Below are 19637 nucleotides of genomic sequence, written 5' to 3'. Positions count from 1 at the left end.
ATCACATATCTGATAACGGTCTAATATCGAGAACATATGGAGAACTCTTAGACAATCCAATTAAAAAGTGGGTAAAAGGCCGGGCATGGTGGCTCACGCCTGTAATCCCAGCACTTTGGGAGGCCGAGGCGGACGGATCACAAGGTCAGCAGATCGAGACCATCCTGGCTAACATGGTGAAACCCCGTCTCTACTAAAAATACAAAAAATTAGCCAGGCGAGGTGGCGGGCGCCTGTAGTCTCAGCTACTCGGGAGGCTGAGGCAGGAGAATGGCATGAATCCCGGGGGGCGGAGCCTGCAGTGAGCCGAGATCGCGCCACTGCACCCCAGCCTGGGCAACAGCGAGACTCCGTCTCAAAAAAAAAAAAAAAAAAAAAAAAGTGGGTAAAGGACTAAAATAGGCATTTCTCCAAAGAAGATAGGCAAATGGCCAACAAGCACATGAAAAGATGCTCGACATCCTCAATCGTTAGGGAAATGCCAATTAAAATCAAATGAGATACCACTTTACCCCAGCTAGGATGGCTATTCTCAAAGAACAGAAAATAACAGGTGTTGGTGAGAATGTAGAAAAACTGGAATCCCCACAAGTTGCTGATGGAAACAGAAAGTGGTGCAGCCACTGTAAAAAACAGTTTGGCAGTCCCTCACACAATTAAATATAGAATTACTATATGATCTAGCAATTTCACTTCTGGGGATACACCAAAAAGAAATGAAAGCAGGTATTCAAGGCAAAGCTTGTACACAAATGTTCATAGCAGCACCATTTACAACAGCCAAAGGGTAGAAACAACCCATAAGTCCATCAACAGAAGAATGGATACATAGAACGTGGCATAGCCATATGATGGAGTATCATTCAGCTGTAAATAGGAATGAAGTACTGATGCCTGCTACAATGTGGATGAACCTCAAAAATGCTATGCTAAGTAAGCCAGACATGAAAGAGCCACACATTGTATGATTTCATTTATATGACATACACAGAATAGGCAGATCTGTAGAGACAGAAAAGAGATTGGTGGTTTCCAGGGGCTGGAGAGAAGGGGAAATGAGGAGTGACTGTTTAATGAGTATGGGGTTTCCACTGAGAGTGGATGAAAAAGTTCTGGAACTAAGACAGTGATGACTGTTGTACAATATCATGATGTACTAATTGCCACAGAATTTTAAACTTTCAAACGGTTAAAATGGTAAATTTCATGTTTTGTGAATTTATAATACAAATTAATTAATTAAAAAGCAGTTGGGCATATTCGTATGGATCTATTTCTGGGTTCTCTGCTTTGTTCCATCGGTCTATGTGTCTGTTTACCAATATCACACAGTCTTGATTACTGTAGCTATATAATAAATCTTGAGACCTAGTAAACTGATTTCTCACTTCATTCTCCTTTTTCTTTTTTTTTTTAGTCTCTCTCTGTCACCCAGGCTGGAGTGCAGTGGTGCGATCTTGGCTCACTGCAACCTCCGCCTCCTGGGTTCAAGCGATTCTCCTGCCTCAGCCTCCCAAGTAGTTGGGATTACAGGTACGCGCCACTACGTCCAGTTAGTTTTTTTGTATTTTTAGTAGAGACGGTTTCACCATGTTGGCCAGGCTGGTCTCGAACTCCTGACCTCAACTGATCCGCCCCCCTCAGCCTCCTAAAGTGCTGGGATAACAGGCATGAGCCACCATGCCCAGCCTGAAATTGACTTCTGTGTATGGTGTGAAGTAGGCAGGACCTGAGGTTTATCCTTTTGCAGGTGCATGTCCAGTTGCCCTGGCACTGGAAATACCCCTTTCTCCATTGAATGGACTTTGCTCTTTGGTCGAAGGCCAGCTGTCCACAGGCATGAGGTCTGTTTCTGCATCTTCCCCCTTCCATGGTCCATGTGTCCATTGGTTCACCTGGGCCCTGTGGTCTTAGTGACCTTGGCTCCCCACAACCACGTCTTTGGAGTCCGGCCACACAGGGATCCTGTTGCTTCTGCTCGTAGAAGTCCTTGGCATTTCTGTAGGAAACTTGGGGTCACCCTGTAGATTTCTAGAGCTGCATCCTTGGGGCCACTTGAACCCCTCAAGGCTTTTGGTGGGGGAACCCCTTCTTGGCTCCCCTCAGAGGCCCCCATAACCTGCAGAAACTCGCCCACACCCAGGACCGAGGTTGAGGTCAGGCCTCTGCCAGCCTGCCCGGCGGAGGTGCTGGTGGGTGTGGCCGCCACTGGATGGGCTTCCAGTGCCACTCACATTGCACCACTCAGGGGGAGCCCAAGGTGCCCACGCAGGGGTCTCCAAGGACTTCCTAGAACAGAGCACCCTCCCTTCCACCCTCCACATCTTCCCTCTGCCCACCTGCTCACTGCCAGGGTAGGTGGCTCTCCCCTGCTGGGCCTTCCATCAGCACCGAAGGGTCGGCAGCGTGGCACCAGGGAACAGCCCTCTGGCACCCCCACCCCTGGCGTGGGCCCCATCAGCACTGGGGTTTGTAGTAGGAGCTCTTGTTACCGAAGGGGTTAAAAACAAGCAGCAAACACAGGCGGCTCCACCATAGTCAGAAAGCCCAGAACAAAAGGAAGGGAAGAAACCACCACAGGGCGTTGGGTGCTGATGGGAGCTTCCCACGGGGTCCCTCCCCATGAGGCAGTGCAGAGCCGCAGGACAAGGAAAGGATCCAGAACGCATCGGCCAACCCTGAATCCAGAGTCAGACGGTGGCCCTGACAGAGGGAGGTGGGTAAGTGGGGTGTCCTCAGCAGGAGGCCCAGGGGGAGCCTGTCGTCTGGACCCGCACACGGCCACCTGTGCCGAGGGGCATCCTTACCCTGGCCCCATTGTGACAGTCCTCACCTGGGGCCCTGCCCGTCTGGTGTCAACTCAGGTGCTCAAGGCTGTGCTGGTTTACAGGCTCACCCTTGGCAGGAAGAGCCCCCCACTCCGAGGAGGAGCCTGCGCTCAGAGGGGCCCCAGGAGCCTTCTATGCTGGCAGCCGCCCATGGCCCTTGGCACCAGAAAGGAAACCACTACACCCTTGGTCCCCTCCTGGCCCAGCCCAGCACCTGCTCTTCCTCCAGACCCCAGCGCAGCTTGACTTCCCAGCCCCTCGTTGCTGGCCTTTTGCTGGGCAGCCAGTCCCTGTTCCCCCCCATGGAGGAACCCTCCCTCTGCCCAGCAGGCCTGCCTTCTGGCCTCACCCCTGTATCTCTGCAGGGTCCCCCAGCTATCCCAGGTTCCCAAAGAACCCGCCCCAGCCCACTTGGCCTCGGGGCCGCAGCCCTGCCTGGTGGGTCCACTTTTCCCCGAGATTTGGCTGGCTTTCTCCCAGCGTCTGCCCAGGGCCTGCCCTGGAGCAGGTCTGGACACACCCGCTGCATGGACAAGAGAAAGAACAGGGCTCTCTCAGCCTCTCCACCCGGCCAGAGACAAGGGGAGCAGGCCCCAGAAGTGCTGATGGGTTAGTGCTGGGGAAAGGTGCCAACCCTTGAGTGATAGCCACGTGTGCAGAAAACACACAGGGAATCTCCAGGTCAGAGGGCCTCTGCAGGCACCCCCATTCAGGCATCCTCAGCCCTGGCCCTGAGCCCCCAGGCAGACTCCAGCCATTCCTCAGCCCTGCCGGGTCTCTGGTGTGCTGGTCCTGAACCACTGCAGGCCATGGAAGCAGGCACTGAGGCCAGGGTGCTCTGGGGACGTCCCTTCCACAATGTCCCCACCTGCTCCTGACCTGCTGAGGCACAGAGAATAGAGGAGAATGTGGCCTGGTTAGGGGCTGGAAGGGAGTCCTCTGAGATTAAGAGGAAGGACAAAAGAACGGAAACTACCCAAATGTCCCTCAGTGGGGGCAGGTGAGAGACCAGGCGTCCCTCTCCACAGATGATGGGCCAGCCAGCAACGGGAAGCCGGGACCGAGTGCTCAGACTGCGTGGGGTCCAGCGTGCCACTGTTTAATCTGCATGCATAAGCATGGCTTCCGTTGTAGACATATGCATAGATTCATTCTGATGTTAAAATAGGAACTAGGCCGGGCACAGTGACTCACACCTGTGATCCCAGCACTTTGGGAGGCTGAGGCGGGCAGATCACCTGAGGTCAGGAGTTCGAGACCAGCCTGGCCAACATCGTGAAACCCCGTATCTACTAAAATTACAAAAATTAGCCGGGCATGGTAGCAGGTGCCCGTAATTCCAGCTACTCGGGAGGCTGAGGCAGGAGAAACACTTGAACTCATGAGGTGGAGGTTGCAGTGAGCCGAGATCATGCCATTGCACTCCAGCCTGGGCAGCAAGAGCGAAACTCCATCTCAAAAAAAAAAAGGGGCCGGGCGCGGTGGCTCATGCTTGTAATCCCAGCACTTTGGCAGGCTGAGGCGGGCGGATCACCTGAGGTCAGGAGTTCGAGACCAGCCTCAACACGGAGAAACCCAGTCTCTACTATAAAAAATACAAATTAGCCGGGCGTGGTGGTGCATGCCTGTAATCCCAGCTACTCGGGAGGCTGAGGCAGGAGAATTGCTTGAACCTGGGAGGCGGAAGCTGTAGTGAGCCGAGGTCGCACCATTGCACTCCATCCTGCGCAACAAGAGGTAAACTCCGTCTCAAAAAAAAAAAAAGAAAAATAAAAAAAAGAGGAAAGAAGTGGAAAGATACATCATGTTCCTAGATTTAACTTTTTTTTTTTTTTTTTTTTGGCAAGGTCTCACTCTGTCACCCAGGCTGGAGTGCAGGGGTGAGACCACGGCTCACTGCAGCCTCGAACTCCGAGACTCAGTGATCCTCCCACCTCATTTTGGGTAGAGATGGGGTCTTGCTATGTTGCCCAAGCTGGTCTCCAACTCTTGGCTTCAAGAAATCCTTCCAGCTCAGCCTCCTAAAGCACTGGGATTACAGGTGTGAGCCCTTGTGTCTAGCTGGCTTTAATTTTTTTCTTTTTTTTTTGAGACAAAGTTTTGCTTTTGCTGCCCAGGCTGGAGTGCAATGGCGTGATCTTGGCTCACTGCAACCTCTGCCTCTCATGTAACTGGGACTATGGGTGCCCACCACCATGCCCAGCTAATTTTTGTATTTTTAGTAGAGATGGGGTTTTACCATGTTGGCCAGGCTGGTCTCAAACTCCTGACCTCAGGTGATCCACCTGCCTTGGCTTCCCAAAGTGCTCAGATTACATGCATGAGCCACGGTGCCCGGCCTGGATTTAACTCCTTGATAATATTTTTACAAGTCAGTTCTTCCTTAATTAGTGTGTAAATCTAATACCATTCCAATCCAATTACCAACGGGATTTTTCAAAGAACTTGATTTAATGTTCTTGTGGAAGGTGAGTGAACATGAGACAAGACAGTTCTGAAGACTGTCACATGGCGTGGGGTGTTTAAACATGGTGTAAAGCTACAGCCAACGTGGCAGGAGCTCCGAGGCAGAAACTGACACACCCCTGGAAGGAAGTGCAAAGCCTGAGACCCAGGCACTCAGAGAGGCAGGTGATTGACACACGGTTTTGAATGTATCAGGGAATGGAGGGCGTATTCAAAAGTGATCTCTAGAGAACTGGATAGTAATTCGCAAAAGCCATGGCAAACACTAAAATTATTCCAATTAGAATTAAAACATAAAATGACTTAAATGAAGACATGAAATGATGAAATGGAAAAAACGAAATAAAATACCCAAAGAAAATAAAGGTGCATGCTTATACCATCTTGGGGTGAAGAGGAACTTTTTAAATGTGTTAGGAAGAATGGAAATCTAAAAAAAGACTCGTAGACAGGGCCAAGTGCAGTGGTTCACGCCTGTAATCCCAGCACTTTGGGAGGCCAAGGCGGGCAGATGACCAGATCAGGAGTTTGAGACCAGCCTGGCCAATATGGTGAAACCTTGTCTCTACTAAAAATACAAAAATTAGCCATGCATGGTGGTGTGCGCCTGTAACCCCAGATACTCAGGAGGCTGAGGCAGGAGATTCTCTTGAACCCAGGACGTGGAGGTTGCAGTGAGCAGAGATGGCACCACTGCACTCCAGCCTGGGCAATAGAGGGAGACTCCTCAAAAAAAAAAAAAAAAAAAAAAAATTAGCCGAGTATAGTGGTGCATGCCTGTAATCACAGCTACTTGGGAGGCTGAGGTTGCGGTGAGCCAAGATCACATCATCGCACTCCAGCCTGGCAACAGAGCGAGACTCTGTCTCAAAAAAAAAAGAAAGAAAAGAAAGAAAAAAGAAAAAGAAAAACAGTCCGGGTGCGGTGGCTCACGCCTGTGATCCCAGCACTTTGGGAGGCCGAGGTGGGTGGATCATGAGGTCAGGAGATTGAGACCATCCTGGTTAACACGGTGAAACCCTGTCTCTACTAAAAAAAAAAAAAAAAAAAAAATACAAAAAATTAGCCGGGCATGGTGGCAGGCGCCTGTAGTCCCAGCTACTCGGGAGACTGAGGCAAGAGAATGGCGCGAACCTGGGAGGCGGAGCTTGCAGTGAGCCGAGATGGCGCCACTGCACTCCAGCCTGTGCGACAGAGCGAGATTCCATCTCAAAAAAAAAAAAAAAGAAAAAGAAAACTGCCCCTCCTTGGAGTCAAAACCGGCCCCCAGGAATTCTCCCCTTTCCACTTGTGCTGGTGGGAACAGCCCCGCAGGGCAGGGAAGGTTGGGTGTGGGGCTGGGGTCAGGGGACAGATGGGCCTGCTGCACCCGCTGGCTCCTTCTCATCACTTTCAATCTCGTGAGCTCCTGAAAAACAAAGCTGTTTGGAATAAAAGGAGGAGAAAACAATCAAGGTCATTTACTCAAACACAGGGAAGTGATCTCACTGTCATCGTCAATATTCTCTCCCTTCACTTTTTTTCGTTAAAAAAAGTAACTAAGTTAGAACAGCTTTAAAGTTACACAAACCTTGAGGCTCTAGTCCAGAACTGCCACAACCCCCACCCAGCCCTCAGGCCGCCATGGACACTGTGGTTACCTGAACAGACCTGCAGACGCACCAAATTAGAGCCAACGAGCCACATTTTATTCAGATTTCCCACTCCCTGCCGCCCCTCTCTGTCCCGGGATCCATCCGAGATCCCACGTGACACTTCATTGTCCCAGTGCCTCAGGGTCCCCCCCCGCTGTGAGTTTCTCAGACTCCCCCGTTGGGCGGCCTGACAGCCCCAGGGAGGAGGGCTCAGGCACTGGGCCGCCTCTGCTGGGACCCAGCAGTTCACTCCTGGAGAGGCTGGGCAGTGGGTGGGGGGAGAAAGCCCCGGTGCAGGGCACCTACCCAGGCGAATCCTCTCGAGACGCTGGCCTGGGCCAGGGCCAAGGGGCCAAGGGGCCATCAGGCTGCCCCTGTGTGGTCACCCCTCATGCAATACTTGCAGAAGGAAGTCCCCAGGCCCAGCCCACACTTCAGGGGGGTTACCTCCCGCAAGGGTCTTCTCCCACTTTCGACCACCACCATAATTGCCCTGTGGCTGCAGCCCTGCCCCGCGGTCCTCCGCCCCCTGCTCTGAAGCCCCCAACCTCCCTCCAACAAAGTCCCCCTTCCCAGCCCACCCCACACCTCCCACAGTGCCCTCTGCCCACCCCACACCTCCCACAGTGCCCCTCTGCCCACCCCACACCTCCCACAGTGCCCCTCTGCCCACCCCACGTTCCTGCTCCCTTCCCTGCTTCCACCTTCCACCCCCACCCTGAAGCTACCCCTCCCAGCTCCCCAACCCCCCACCTGCCCTGACATTCCCCACCCAACACCCCTTACCCCACCCTCCAGGGCCTTCCCGGTTTCCTTCTCTGAGCCCCGACAGCTGCCCCCCAAACCTGGGGCTCCAGACTGAGCTCCCAAGCCCCGCTCCTGAATGCCCCTCCCTCTATCCCGCCAGAGGACCACCTCCCCTGAACACCCCCATCTCCTCCTCACCACCTACCCCCACCCCCACTCCCCTCCCCACCGACCCTGAGATCCCTAAGGCCCATCCCCACCCCATTCTCACCCCTATCCTGCCCTAAAGGCCACCTCCCCTGAAACCCCCATCCTCAGCCTCACACCCCCATTCCTACTTTCACCCCCTCCCTACCCTTGCCCCGAAACCCCTCCCTGCCCCTGAGTGCCCACCCTCACCCTATCTTCACCCCCATCCTGCCAGAGGACCACCTCCCCTGAAGGCGCCCATCTCCAACTCACCATCCACCCCCACCCCCACTCCCTTCCTAATCCCCCAACAGATCTCCCTAAGCCCCGCCCTCCACCCACCCAACCTGCCCTGAGGGCCACCTGCACTAATCCTCATCCATCTCCACCCAGGGGGCCAACTCCACCTAACCCCCACCCCGCCCTACCTCCACCCCTCCACCCCTCCACCCTCATCCCTTTCTTCACCCTTTCCCTGAAGCCCACCCCTATGACCTTCCTAAGCCCCACCTCTGAGCACCCTGCCCCTACCCCACAGCCACCCCTATCCTTCACCCCACCCCAAGGGCCCCCCTCTACTGAAACCCCCCTCATCTGCCCCATCCCCAGTCCTCCCATCTCCACCCCTCCCCTGAACCCCATCCCCCACTGAGGTCCCTAAACCCCACCCCTCACTCCATCCTGAGGGCCCCATCCTCTGAACCCCAATCCCCCAGCCCCACTGAGCTCTTAACCCTCCCCACCTGAGTGTTCCCTTTCCCTGCCCCTCCCCCAGCTTCCTAGCTCCCCACCCCAAGTGACCCCCAGCAGCTCCTCGCCCCTCCCACTGCACACCGGCATTGAAGGGCTGCCCCGCCCCCGCCCCTCCCCGCCCCGCGGGACACGCCCAGATTCTTCGCCCCCATAGCCTGGTGACCTCTGGCCGCCCGCTGTCCCAGGTGGGCCTGGATACTTCCAGCTCATTCTTTGCCTGCGCCGTCCCTCATTCCATGGCCCAGTCCTCCCCGGGGACCCCGAACCTGGAGGCCCCGGACCACTGGAACCTTGAACCCACCAGCTGGCTGTACCCGGAGCCGTGGCAACAGCCCTGTGAAACCCGTGAGTCTGTCTCCCACTCCCTGACTGTCCTGCCTTCGAGGGTGCGGCTGGCCAAGACCATCCCCAGGGGTCCCTGCTGGGCCTGGGGGACACTGTGGGAGGCTGGAGCATGGGGGTCCCTGAGGGGTCGAAGGCTGGGCCCAGAGGAAAGCAGGGGCTACAGCGGCCATTGGCCCCAGGTCCTCATGAGGCCCCTGCCCTCCCCTTTCTGCCCCATCTTCCATGTTGTAACAGGGCCAGGCAGGTGGGGGGCACGCCTCAGGGGACCCTCGAGCCCCTCTCAGGGCTGGCACCGGCCTTGGCTGTCCTGCCCCTCATCCCTTCATTGGGCACGTGGGTGTCACTGCGGGGGTTCAGGTGGCCTGAGCTAGTCAGGGTCTGCTCAGCAAGCTGCTTCCTGTGCTGGGGTGCACCAGGGATCTGAGCAGGGGCTGACGGCTTTCTCACGTCTGTGTCCGTGTGTCCTGACGAGGCATCCCCATGGCGGACATCCCAGCCCTGGACCCGGAGGCTGAGCCCAGCATGGATGTGATTTTGGTGGGATCCAGTGAGCTCTCAAGCTCTGTTTCACCCGGACAGGCAGAGGTGAGGGCTCATCTGCTTATTGGACCAGTCACTTAGGATGCTGACCCCAGGCCTGGATGAGGTCTGGAGTTCCAGGCTTCTGGAGTATTCATGCATTATTCAGACACCCGGCTGGGGCAGTAGGTTCCCCACCCATAGTCTTCCCCCAGGCATGGGCGTTTAACACACCAAGATAAGGTGTGAGGGCGGGATGGCAGGGGACCTCAGGCTCCTGTGTCTTTGGAAAACGAATGTGTGATGCTCACTTCCTGGCCGAATTTAAATTAAGAGATCAGAGGAAGAAGAAAGGGGCTACTTCTTATCTTTTCCAGATCTTATTGCATATGAAGTCAAGGCTAACCAGCGAAATATAGAAGGTGAGTGTTTGCATGTTGGCCCACACCAGACAAAAGAGGCAGGGTGTAGTGGCTCACACCTATAATCCCAGCACTTTGAGAGACCAAGGTGGGAGGATCATTTGAGCCCAGGAGTTTGAGACCAGCCTAGGCAACATAGTGAGACTCTGTCTCTACAAATAAATAAGAATAAAAATTAACCAGGCATGGTGGCATGCACCTGTCATCCCAGCTACTCAGGAAGCTGAGGTGGGAGGATTGCTTGAGCTGGGGAGGTCGAGGCTGCAGTGAGCTATGATAACACCACTGCACTCCAGCCTGGGTGACGGTGAGATCCTGGAAGGAGGCAGTGGACACCACTGTGCCACATGTATCCCTTCTCCCCCTCCCAAGGCCCCTGTAGCTTCATTTAAAGCATACAGTTCAATGTATTTTAGCTTATTTACAGAGTCAGCAACCATCATCACCATCTAGTTTTAGAAGGTTTTCATCACCCCGAAAAGAAAACCCATATCTAGTAACAGTCACTCCCAATTCCCCCTTCTTGCTTCCCTTCCTTTAATTCTAGGCAACCACTCCTCGACTTTCTCTCAACATGGGTTTGCCTTTCCTGGATCCTTTGCATTTACGTATGAATTTAGGATCAGCCTGTCAACTCCTGCCAAAAAGCCAGCTGGGATTTTGAGAGGGCTCTGTAGATCCACTTGGGGACTCATGCTATTTTAACAATATTAAGTCTTCTTCTTAAGACAAACTCTCACTCTGTCCCCCAGGCTGGAGTGCAGAGGCATGATCTTGGCTCATAGCAACCTCCATCTACCAGGTTCAAGCGATTTTCCTGCTTCAGCCTCCCAAGTAGCTGGGATTACAGGCACCTGTCACCATGCCCAGCTAATTTTTGTATTTTCAGTAGAGACAGGGTTTCACCATGTTGGCCAGGCTGGTCTTGAACTCCTGACCTCAGGTGATCTGCCCACCTCAGCCTCCCAAAGTGCTGGGATTACAGGCATGAGCTACCACACCCAGCCAATGTTAAATCTTCTGATCCATGAACATGGGATATCTTTCCATTTTGTTCCATCTTCCTTAATATCTTCCAACAATGCTTCTTTGCAGTTTTCAGTGTATAAGCCTCATATTTGTTTGGCTAAATTTATTCTTAAGTTGTCTGCTGCATTTGATGGCACTGGGAAAACTGTGCTTTGAATGTTTTCTTTAGACATCTGCATCTGCTGCGGAAGTCTCCAGGTTCACACGCAGCACCCTCTGTTTGAGGGAGGGATCTGCACCCCGTGTAAGGTAGGCAGAGAGGCTGGGGGTGACTCCCTCATGGCCTCAGAGCACGGATGACACAAAGCCAGCCTTGCTTTGCTCCTTCCAAGGACAAGTTCCTGGATGCCCTCTTCCTGTACGACGATGACGGGTACCAATCTTACTGCTCCATCTGCTGCTCCGGAGAGACGCTGCTCATCTGCGGAAACCCTGATTGCACCCGGTGAGGCGAGGGGCCTGCCCAGGGGGGTGAAGGGGCTGAGGACACACCCATCCTTTGAGCTACTCATTCTGGAGTGTGGGTGGATTTTGCTCCCAAATGGATGATTTCCCTGAGAGCTTCCGATTTCTGTCTCCAATGCATCATTTGGCGTAGAGCCCTGAGCTATGGGAGGCGGGTGTCTACGGTTGGCGATTGTGATTTTTCTTTTGGGTGTTGGTACTGCCACATCACTGTGCAGGGGAGCGATGGAAACCCCACACCCCAGGCTGCCGGTCATGACCGAGGTGACAAGGGGCACCCCTCATTCGTCACTCCCCCGCCTCAGCTCCCTCCGTGGGCTCCTCTCCTCGGTCCTTCTGGGCCATCCTCGGATTTACAGCTCCCCCCACCTCACGTTCTCCCCCAGCTGGTGTTGCTACATTTGGTTTTGCTGGGAGTCCCTACACTGTTTCTGCAGGCTTGAGTTTGGGGGCAGACAGGTGGCTTAGGGGGTTCCTTGGATCTGTCATTGCCTGTGAATCCACCTCCCTGTCTTCTGCACCTGGCTCGGCTCCTGTCACTCTGCGTCTCTAGGAAGGACCGTGTGCCCCTTCCCAGTCCACCACCTGGTCTTCCCAAAGGGAGCTCCAGCGTGACTTCCCTCCAAAACAAGGCTCAGGCCCACCTCCGCCATCCTCGGGATAGGCGGGCTGTCATGTCTGCTGCTGTGGTTTTCTGTTTGGCCTTAGATGCTACTGCTTCGAATGTGTGGATAGCCTGGTCGGCCCCGGGACGTCGGGGAAGGTGCATGCTATGAGCAACTGGGTGTGCTTCCTGTGCCTGCCCTTCTCCCGAAACGGGCTGCTGCAGCGTCGGAGGAAGTGGCGCAGCCAGCTCAAGGCCTTCTACGACCGAGAGTCGGTAAGGAACCCATGGAGGGGCAGGACCCGGCAGCAGCAGGCCCTGACTTACGGCCTTCCCTCGGTTCCTGCTGCAGCATGCAGGTGTGCCGATGGGCACTACAGCTGCAGGCTCGGGAGCACACACTCTTTCCTGGGTTCCTCTGATAGTGGCTTCCACTTGATGGTGGCTTTGGGTAAACTGCTTTGGCAGTTTTGTTGCTTCCAAGCCTAGGAACGAGGCCCTGGTAGCAGATAGGAGAGGGGCCCGGAGAGGGTGGCTGGCACGTCTCAAAGTCCAGTCCTCAGGAGCAAATGCCTGGGCTTGTGCTGGCCAGGTGTGGGCTGTTTTGGGAGTCCAGCCGAGGAGCCGGGGGGCCGGCAGGAACCTCAGACAAAGGCAGAGAAGGTGGAATTGTGTCCCTCTGAGAGGGACACCCAAGTCTCCATCCCATACCTGGGAAAAACAGGGTTTTTGCAGATGTAATTTAGTTAAGGATCGCGAGGTGAGATCATTCCAAATTTAGGGTGGGCCCTCAACGCAGCGACTAGTGTCACTGTAAGAGATTTGGGAAATGGAGACGGAGAAGACAGCCACGTGATGATGGAGGCAGAGACTGGACTGAGGCGTCCACCAGCCATGGGCGCCAGCAGCCCCAGGAGCTGGGGGAGAGGCCTGGCACGTCCTCGCCTGGTGCCTTCTGAGGGAGGCACGCCTGCCAGCACACCTTCACTTCAAAACCTCTGGCCTCCTGAGCTGTGAGAGAATAATTTCTGCTGTGCTAAGTCCCCTGGTCTGTTTTTTATTTTTTTATCTTTGAGATGGAGTTTCGCTCTTGTTGCCCAGGCTGGAGTGCAATAGCACCATCTTGACTCACTGCAACCTCCGCCTCCCAGGTTCAAGCGATTCTCCTTCCTGCCTCCCGAGTACCTGGGATTACAGGCACCTGCCACCACACCCGGCTAATTCTGTACTTTTAGTAGAGACAGGGTTTCACCATGTTGGCCAGGCTGGTCTTGAACTCCTGATCTCAAGTGATCCACCTGCCTTGGCCTCCCAAAGTGCTGGGATGCCGGGCATGAGCCCCCGGGCCCAGCCCCTCCAGTCTGTTTTAATTTGCAGGCCAGCCACGGGAAGCTCCTATAGAAGGGGTGTGGCCCCCCATGAGGCGGCCAATGGGGAGCAAGGGGCCCCTGAGCTGATCATGAAACTGCACTGGCCTCCAGCTCACATCTGTTAAGGCTGAACGAAGTCATCTCTCCCTGCCTAGCAAGCTTCAGCCTGCTCCGATTCGAAGGAAAGGGTCAGATGGGAAGGTATTTTATAGGAACAGAGCCTAGCACTCTGAAAGCCGAGGCCCCCAAGTTTCAGGCCTTGGGGGTTGGCCCTTTAATAGGGAGCACGTGAGGCCAGAGCTGGCTGTCCGCCTGGCCCATCAGGTTGGCAGGGGCAGGGAAAACCACAGGCCTCACCTGCCCCGAGGCTCACCTCTCCCCGGCATCTCTGGGCGTGGGGCTCTCTTCTCTGAGGTTCTGGAAGCTGCCTGGGTGAGCAAGACCAGCCTGGCCAACATGGTGAAACTCTGTCTCTACTAAAAATACAAAAATTAGCTGGGCATGGTGGCACGTGCCTGTGATCCCAGCTACTCGGGAGGGTGAAGCAGGAGAACTGGGAGGTGGAGGTTGCAGTGAGCCAAGATTGCACCATTGCACTCCAGCCTGGGTGACAGAACAAGACTCCATCTCAAAAAAAAAAAAAATCAGCAAACCCCTCCACACCTACTGTCTCTCGGCTGGAGACCGGTCAGAGCGGGAGACTGCTGGGGCAGGGGCTGGAGTTGGCCTTCCTGGGGGGCAGTGCTGGTCAGGACAGGCCCAGTCAGCCTCAGCAGGTGCGTCTTAGGTGTGTCTCCGGTAAGTGAGTGCTCATCCAGGGAAGAATTTTCATTGTAACTCAAGGGCTCTGTAACCAAGCAGCCGGCAAAATGTCCTGTTTTGGTTTTTTAATAAATAGGAGAATCCCCTTGAGATGTTCGAAACCGTGCCTGTGTGGAGGAGACAGCCGGTCCGGGTGCTGTCCCTTTTTGAAAACATCAAGAAAGGTGAGTCAGTGACATCCCAAAGACACACGTGGAAAGATGCCTCCACACACCTGACTGCCCCTCAGGCCACCCCCCGGGGCTCCCCACCCCCCACCTAAGCTGGCCAGCTGCTGGTGACCTGCACCCTTCCCCACCCTGGGCCCAGCTGACCCTGCACTGGGGCCTTTGGAAATGGCACTCGTCTTCTGGGCCCCGCAGGCACAGCCGAATCCATGAAGACACTCCCTCTCCTCTGGCTGTTAGGGATGGGTCCCACTGGGACATCTGCTAAGGCCCACAGCGTCTCAGAGCACCCTCACGCGGGAGCACATATCTGCCCCATGCAGCCGACCAGGAGCCCGATCTCGCAGCACCCGCACAGCCTGCCCAAGGTCTTGCTGCCCAGGCGGGGCTGAGAAAGCCGGGGCCTCCTCCAAGGCCGTTCCAGGGCTCTGCAGCTCACACCAGCTGCAGAGTGGAGTGGACTCCACTGCTCTGTGGATTTCCTAGCCAGATAGCCAGAGGTGACATCGCATCCCAGAAATGCCTGGCGCTGTAATACAGTCCTTGACGTCCTTGACATCCTTTTTTTTTTTTTTTTTTGAGGCAGAGTCTCTCTCTGTTGCCCAGGCTCGATCTCGGCTCACTGCACCTCCGCCCCCTGGGTTCAACCAATTCTCCTGCCTCAGCCTCCCAAGTAGCTGGGATTACAGGTGCTTGCCACCACGCCCAGCTAATTTTTGTGTTTTTAGTAGAGACAGGGTTTCACCATGTTGGCCAGGCTGGTCTTGAACTCCTGACCTCAGGCGATCCATCCGCCTCGGACTCCCAAAATGCTGGAATTACAGGCTTGAACCTCTGTGCCCGGCCGTGCTTGACGTTCTTAAATCAATACTTGGCAATTTTTGCTTGTTTAGCTTGTTGTGAGACAAAAACCTCCAACCTTAATAATCCTGCTACATCATTAAAAAGATAAAGTTGGGCGGGGTGCAGTGGCTCACACATGTAATCCCAACACTTTGGGAGGCTGAGATGGGTGGATCATTTGAGGTTAGGAGTTGGAGACCAGCCCGGCCAACATGGTGAAACCCTGTCTCTACTAAAAACACAAAAATTAGCTGGGCGTGGTGGCGAGCGCCTGTAATCCCAGCTACTCGGGAGGCTAAGGCAGGGGAATCGCTTGAACCTGGGAGGCGGAGGTTGCAGTGAGCCGAGATCTTGCCCCTGCACGGGCGACAGAGCAAGACTCCACCTCAAAACAGCAACAAAAATATAAAGTTGGCTCCTTAATGGTAGAAGGGTGCTCCGATCAGCCGTCAGCCTTTTCGAGTCCCTGTAGGGGCACAATCCACACTCACCCTCTGGGCCCTTCTGATCTCTCCCCATCCAGAGCTGACGAGTTTGGGCTTTCTGGAAAGTGGTTCTAAGCCGGGACAGCTGAAGCATGTGGATGATGTCACAGACACAGTGAGGAAGGACGTGAGTACACTACCCAGAGTACACCTCACAGTGAGGAAGGACGTGAGTACACTACCCAGAGTACACCTCACAGTGAGGACGGACATGAGTACACTACCCAGAGTACACCTCACAGTGAGGAAGGACGTGAGTACACTACCCAGAGTACCCCTCACAGTGAGGAAGGACGTGAGTACACTACCCAGAGTACCCCTCACAGTGAGGAAGGACGTGAGTACACTACCCAGAGTACACCTCACAGTGAGGAAGGACGTGAGTACACTACCCAGAGTACACCTCACAGTGAGGAAGGACGTGAGTACACTACCCAGAGTACACCTCACAGCGAGGAAGGACGCCGCACACTCTCAGACACTGCGGTGGGGGCAGGGGTGCGAGTGTCCTCAGAGGAAATGCCAAGGATGAGGCTGGCAAGGAGGCGGCGGCAGCGGCTGGGAGGAGCCCTGAACACACGGGGGCCTCTGGCAGCCCGGTGGGTGTCCTGGGTCTGGCAGGAGTCAGCCCCACCCCCGCCGGCCCAGCCACCACTGTGATGCCCCGAAGCGGAGGGCTGAGCAGCATGTTTTGGTGGTCCCAGCATTGCCCAGAGCCCAGAGCCCAGAGCTCAGAGCAGGGCAGTTGGGCAAACATCTTGTCCAACATCTTGAAATCCAAGTAGCCAATTTTCACTGCCTGTGATGGGGCGCTGTCCGGCAAGGAGGGGCTGAACCCCCACTCCACACTCTGAAATGAGGAGGCCGAGCCTTGACCTGGACAACTGGTCACTGTTGGAAAGCATCCTCCTGCTGCTGGAAGGAGGTGACACAGCTCCAGCTGTGCGTTCCCTCTGTGGGCCAGATTCCCCGCTGACCTGGTGCCTTCCCATGCTGCTGTCAGAGAAGCATGAGCAGCCGCATGTGTACAGGTCTTTTGGGGGGTCCCGGCCTGGCACCAGCAGCCCCCCTCACCTCCGCTTTCCCCACCCCGCCATGCCTTTTTGGCACTCGGAGACCCTCAGGTCGCACCTGCCGTCAACAGTTAGGTTTATCCACTTGCTACATCGGGGAAGGACACAAAAGGATGCTCCGGAGGCACGAGGAGTTTGGGGCTAATGGGAGTCGAGCTGTTATGTGATTTGAGGGGGTCCAGGGAAGTGGGGTCCATTGTAGACTGGTGCTATCAGGAGGCGGGGTTCTGATATTTGACTATCTTGTTTAGTTTTGGGGGGCTTTTTTGTTTTTTGTTTTTTGTTTTTTTTTGAGATGGAGTCTCACTGTGTTGCCCAGGCTGGGTTGCAATAGCACAATCTGGGCTCACTGCAACCTCCGCCTCCAGAGTTCAGGCGAGTCTCCTGCCTCAGCCTCCCAAGTAGCTGGTACTACAGGCACCCGCCACCGCACCCGGCACAATTGGTTTTATACATTTCAGGGAGATGGGAACTGCAGGTGGAATCAGAAAACAGTACACGGGCCGGGCGCGGTGGCTCACACCTGTAATCCCAGCACTTTGAGCTCAGGAGTTCAAGACCAGTTTGAGCAACTTGCTGAAACCCCATCTCTACCAAAACTACAAAAAAGTTGGCTAGGCATGGTGGTGTGCACCCGGGGGTACTCAGGGGGCTGAGGCAGGAGGATTGCTTGAGCCCAGGAGGTAGAGGTTGCAGTGAGCCAAGATCTCGCCATTGCACTACAGCCTGGGTGACAGCGAGACCCCATCTCAAAAAATCAATCAATCAATAAATCAGTACATAGAAGATGTGCATTGGTTCAGCCCCAAAAGGCGGGATATTTTGAGGCTTACAGGTTATAGGTGGGTTGAGGGATTCTTTAGTTGGCAGTTGGTTGAAAGAGTTAAGCTTCGCTTAAAAACTCGGAGTCAGTAGAAAGGAATGCCTGAGTTAAAATAAGGAGGTCTGCTGTCTGTCGTGTGATGCCACAGCAGAGTCACAATATACCAGGTCAAAAACACCCATTCCACAAGCTTTTGTGGGTTTTTTTTTTTTTTTCTTTTTTTGAGACAGAGTCTCGCTGTCGCCCAGGCTGGAGTGCAGTGGCGCGATCTCGGCTCACTGCAGGCTCCGCCCCCCGGGGTTCACGCCATTCTCCTGCCTCAGCCTCCCGAGTAGCTGGGACTACAGGTGCCCGCCATCTCGCCTGGCTAATTTTTTGTATTTTTAGTAGAGACGGGGTTTCACCGTGTTAGCCAGGATGGTCTCGATCTCCTGACCTCGTGATCCACCCGCCTTGGCCTCCCAAAGTGCTGGGATTACAGGGAGGCTGAGGCAGGAGAATGGTGTGAACCCGGGAGGCGGAGCTTGCAGTGAGCCGAGATTGCGCCACTGCACTCCAGGGCCTGGGCGACAGAGCAAACCTCCGTCTCAAAAAAAAAAAAAAAGAATTCAGTCCCCAATGCATGGCACAGAGTCTTCACCTTAGACCCGGAGCGTTCTCCTCTGGGCTCCAGGCAGGCAGCCCCCGAGGCTGGTGGTGGCTGTGGAAGGCTCTGCCCTAGTGGGTTCAACTCCTCGGCTTGCCCCGGCCTGTGGGCCCTGCGAGCTGAGCAGGGTCTGCCCTGGGGTCATCTCGTGCTGCTGTACACGACCTTGCCCACTGCTGCTGCCTCTCAGTGCCCACGCCCCTCTGTCCTGCAGGTGGAGGAGTGGGGACCCTTTGATCTTCTGTATGGCGCCACACCTCCCCTGGGCCACACCTGTGACCGTCCTCCCAGTGAGTGATGCTTCAGTTCTGGCAGCCTGTCCCCACCACCCTTGTCTCCTCTCCTCTCTCCTCACACCTCCATGCCAGGGCAGAAACTGCAGATTGTCAGCATTTTTCAAAAACAGCTTTATCAAGGCACCACTGACATACAGTAAGTTGCATGCATTCAGCGTGTCCGACTGGATGAGTTCTGAGCTAGCTCCACACCCATGCACCCCTCATCATGAGCAACAGAGTAAGCGTCCCCATCACTGCAGGCTTCCCTGTGCCCCACAAGCCTCCCGCTGACCCCGTGCAGCCCCCAGCGTGCCCACATCACTGCAGCTCACGTGTCCTCTGGAGCTTCCTCTAAAAGGCAGTATTTGTGTCTCGGCATGCACTCTGCATCAGCTCCTCCCTCGGGGTTGCCTGTCTGTCTCTTCCCAAATCTAGGCCTGCCTGGGGAGGAGGGGTCCTCACATCTCTGTGGCCCCAGCACTGGGCAGGGCTCCATTGCTGTTGGAGGGACAGGGTCAGGGGGACCCCTCAGACCCAGGCTGGTGCATCCCTAGGCCCCCTCAGCCTGCTCTCAAGCCCAGTTTCCTTAGGCCCCCGCCCAGATGCACCTGAACAGCGCCTCCATTACCAGCACCCCCCAGACCCCCCTCAGCCCTGCCCCCTCACCCCACCCCAGGCTGGTACCTGTTCCAGTTCCACCGGCTCCTGCAGTACGCACGGCCCAAGCCAGGCAGCCCCAGGCCCTTCTCTGGATGTTCGTGGACAATCTGGTGCTGAACAAAGAAGACCAGGATGTCGCGTCTCGCTTCCTGGAGGTGTGTGCAGGGCTGCGTGGGCCTCCCTCTGACCCCTGCCCACGTGAGGGAGGGGCTTTTCAGTCTACACCCCAGGCTCCGGGCCTGGCTCCTTGCGGCCCCTGGTTTCCAGGTTGTACAGGGCCCAGGAGAGCTGCTGTGCAGTCCAGGCAGGGACCGTGGCCTGGGACGCGAAGCCCCTTCAAGACAGCATTAGAGGGCAGTCCCACCTCACACCACTCCTGTGCTCACAGAACACAGCCTCAGGGGCTCACCTCCTGCCCCTGCCCCTCAGTCTCCACACACGCACGTGCACATCACACCACACGCACCCA

General features: G+C 55.3%; 1 protein-coding gene across 1 annotated transcript; it reads left to right on the top strand.

Moving 5' to 3' along the window:
• Nucleotides 1-9442: 9442 nt before the first annotated feature.
• LOC115833776 (DNA (cytosine-5)-methyltransferase 3-like) lies at nucleotides 9443-19323 on the top strand (the record flags this gene model as incomplete). The annotated part of the gene is given in 11 exon segments (XM_030808606.1): nucleotides 9443-9536; nucleotides 9539-9547; nucleotides 9859-9903; nucleotides 11102-11181; nucleotides 11265-11377; nucleotides 12106-12277; nucleotides 14270-14357; nucleotides 15727-15815; nucleotides 18445-18520; nucleotides 19185-19253; nucleotides 19256-19323. Coding segments are annotated over 11 exon segments (903 nt in total), but the record flags the coding sequence as incomplete, so codon positions are not given.
• Nucleotides 19324-19637: the final 314 nt, after the last annotated feature.

This window comes from Nomascus leucogenys, unplaced genomic scaffold, assembly GCF_006542625.1.
Source record: "Nomascus leucogenys isolate Asia unplaced genomic scaffold, Asia_NLE_v1 000707F_120825_qpd_obj, whole genome shotgun sequence".
Lineage (NCBI taxonomy): Eukaryota > Metazoa > Chordata > Mammalia > Primates > Hylobatidae > Nomascus > Nomascus leucogenys.
This window is presented reverse-complemented; position numbering and strand designations above follow the sequence as displayed.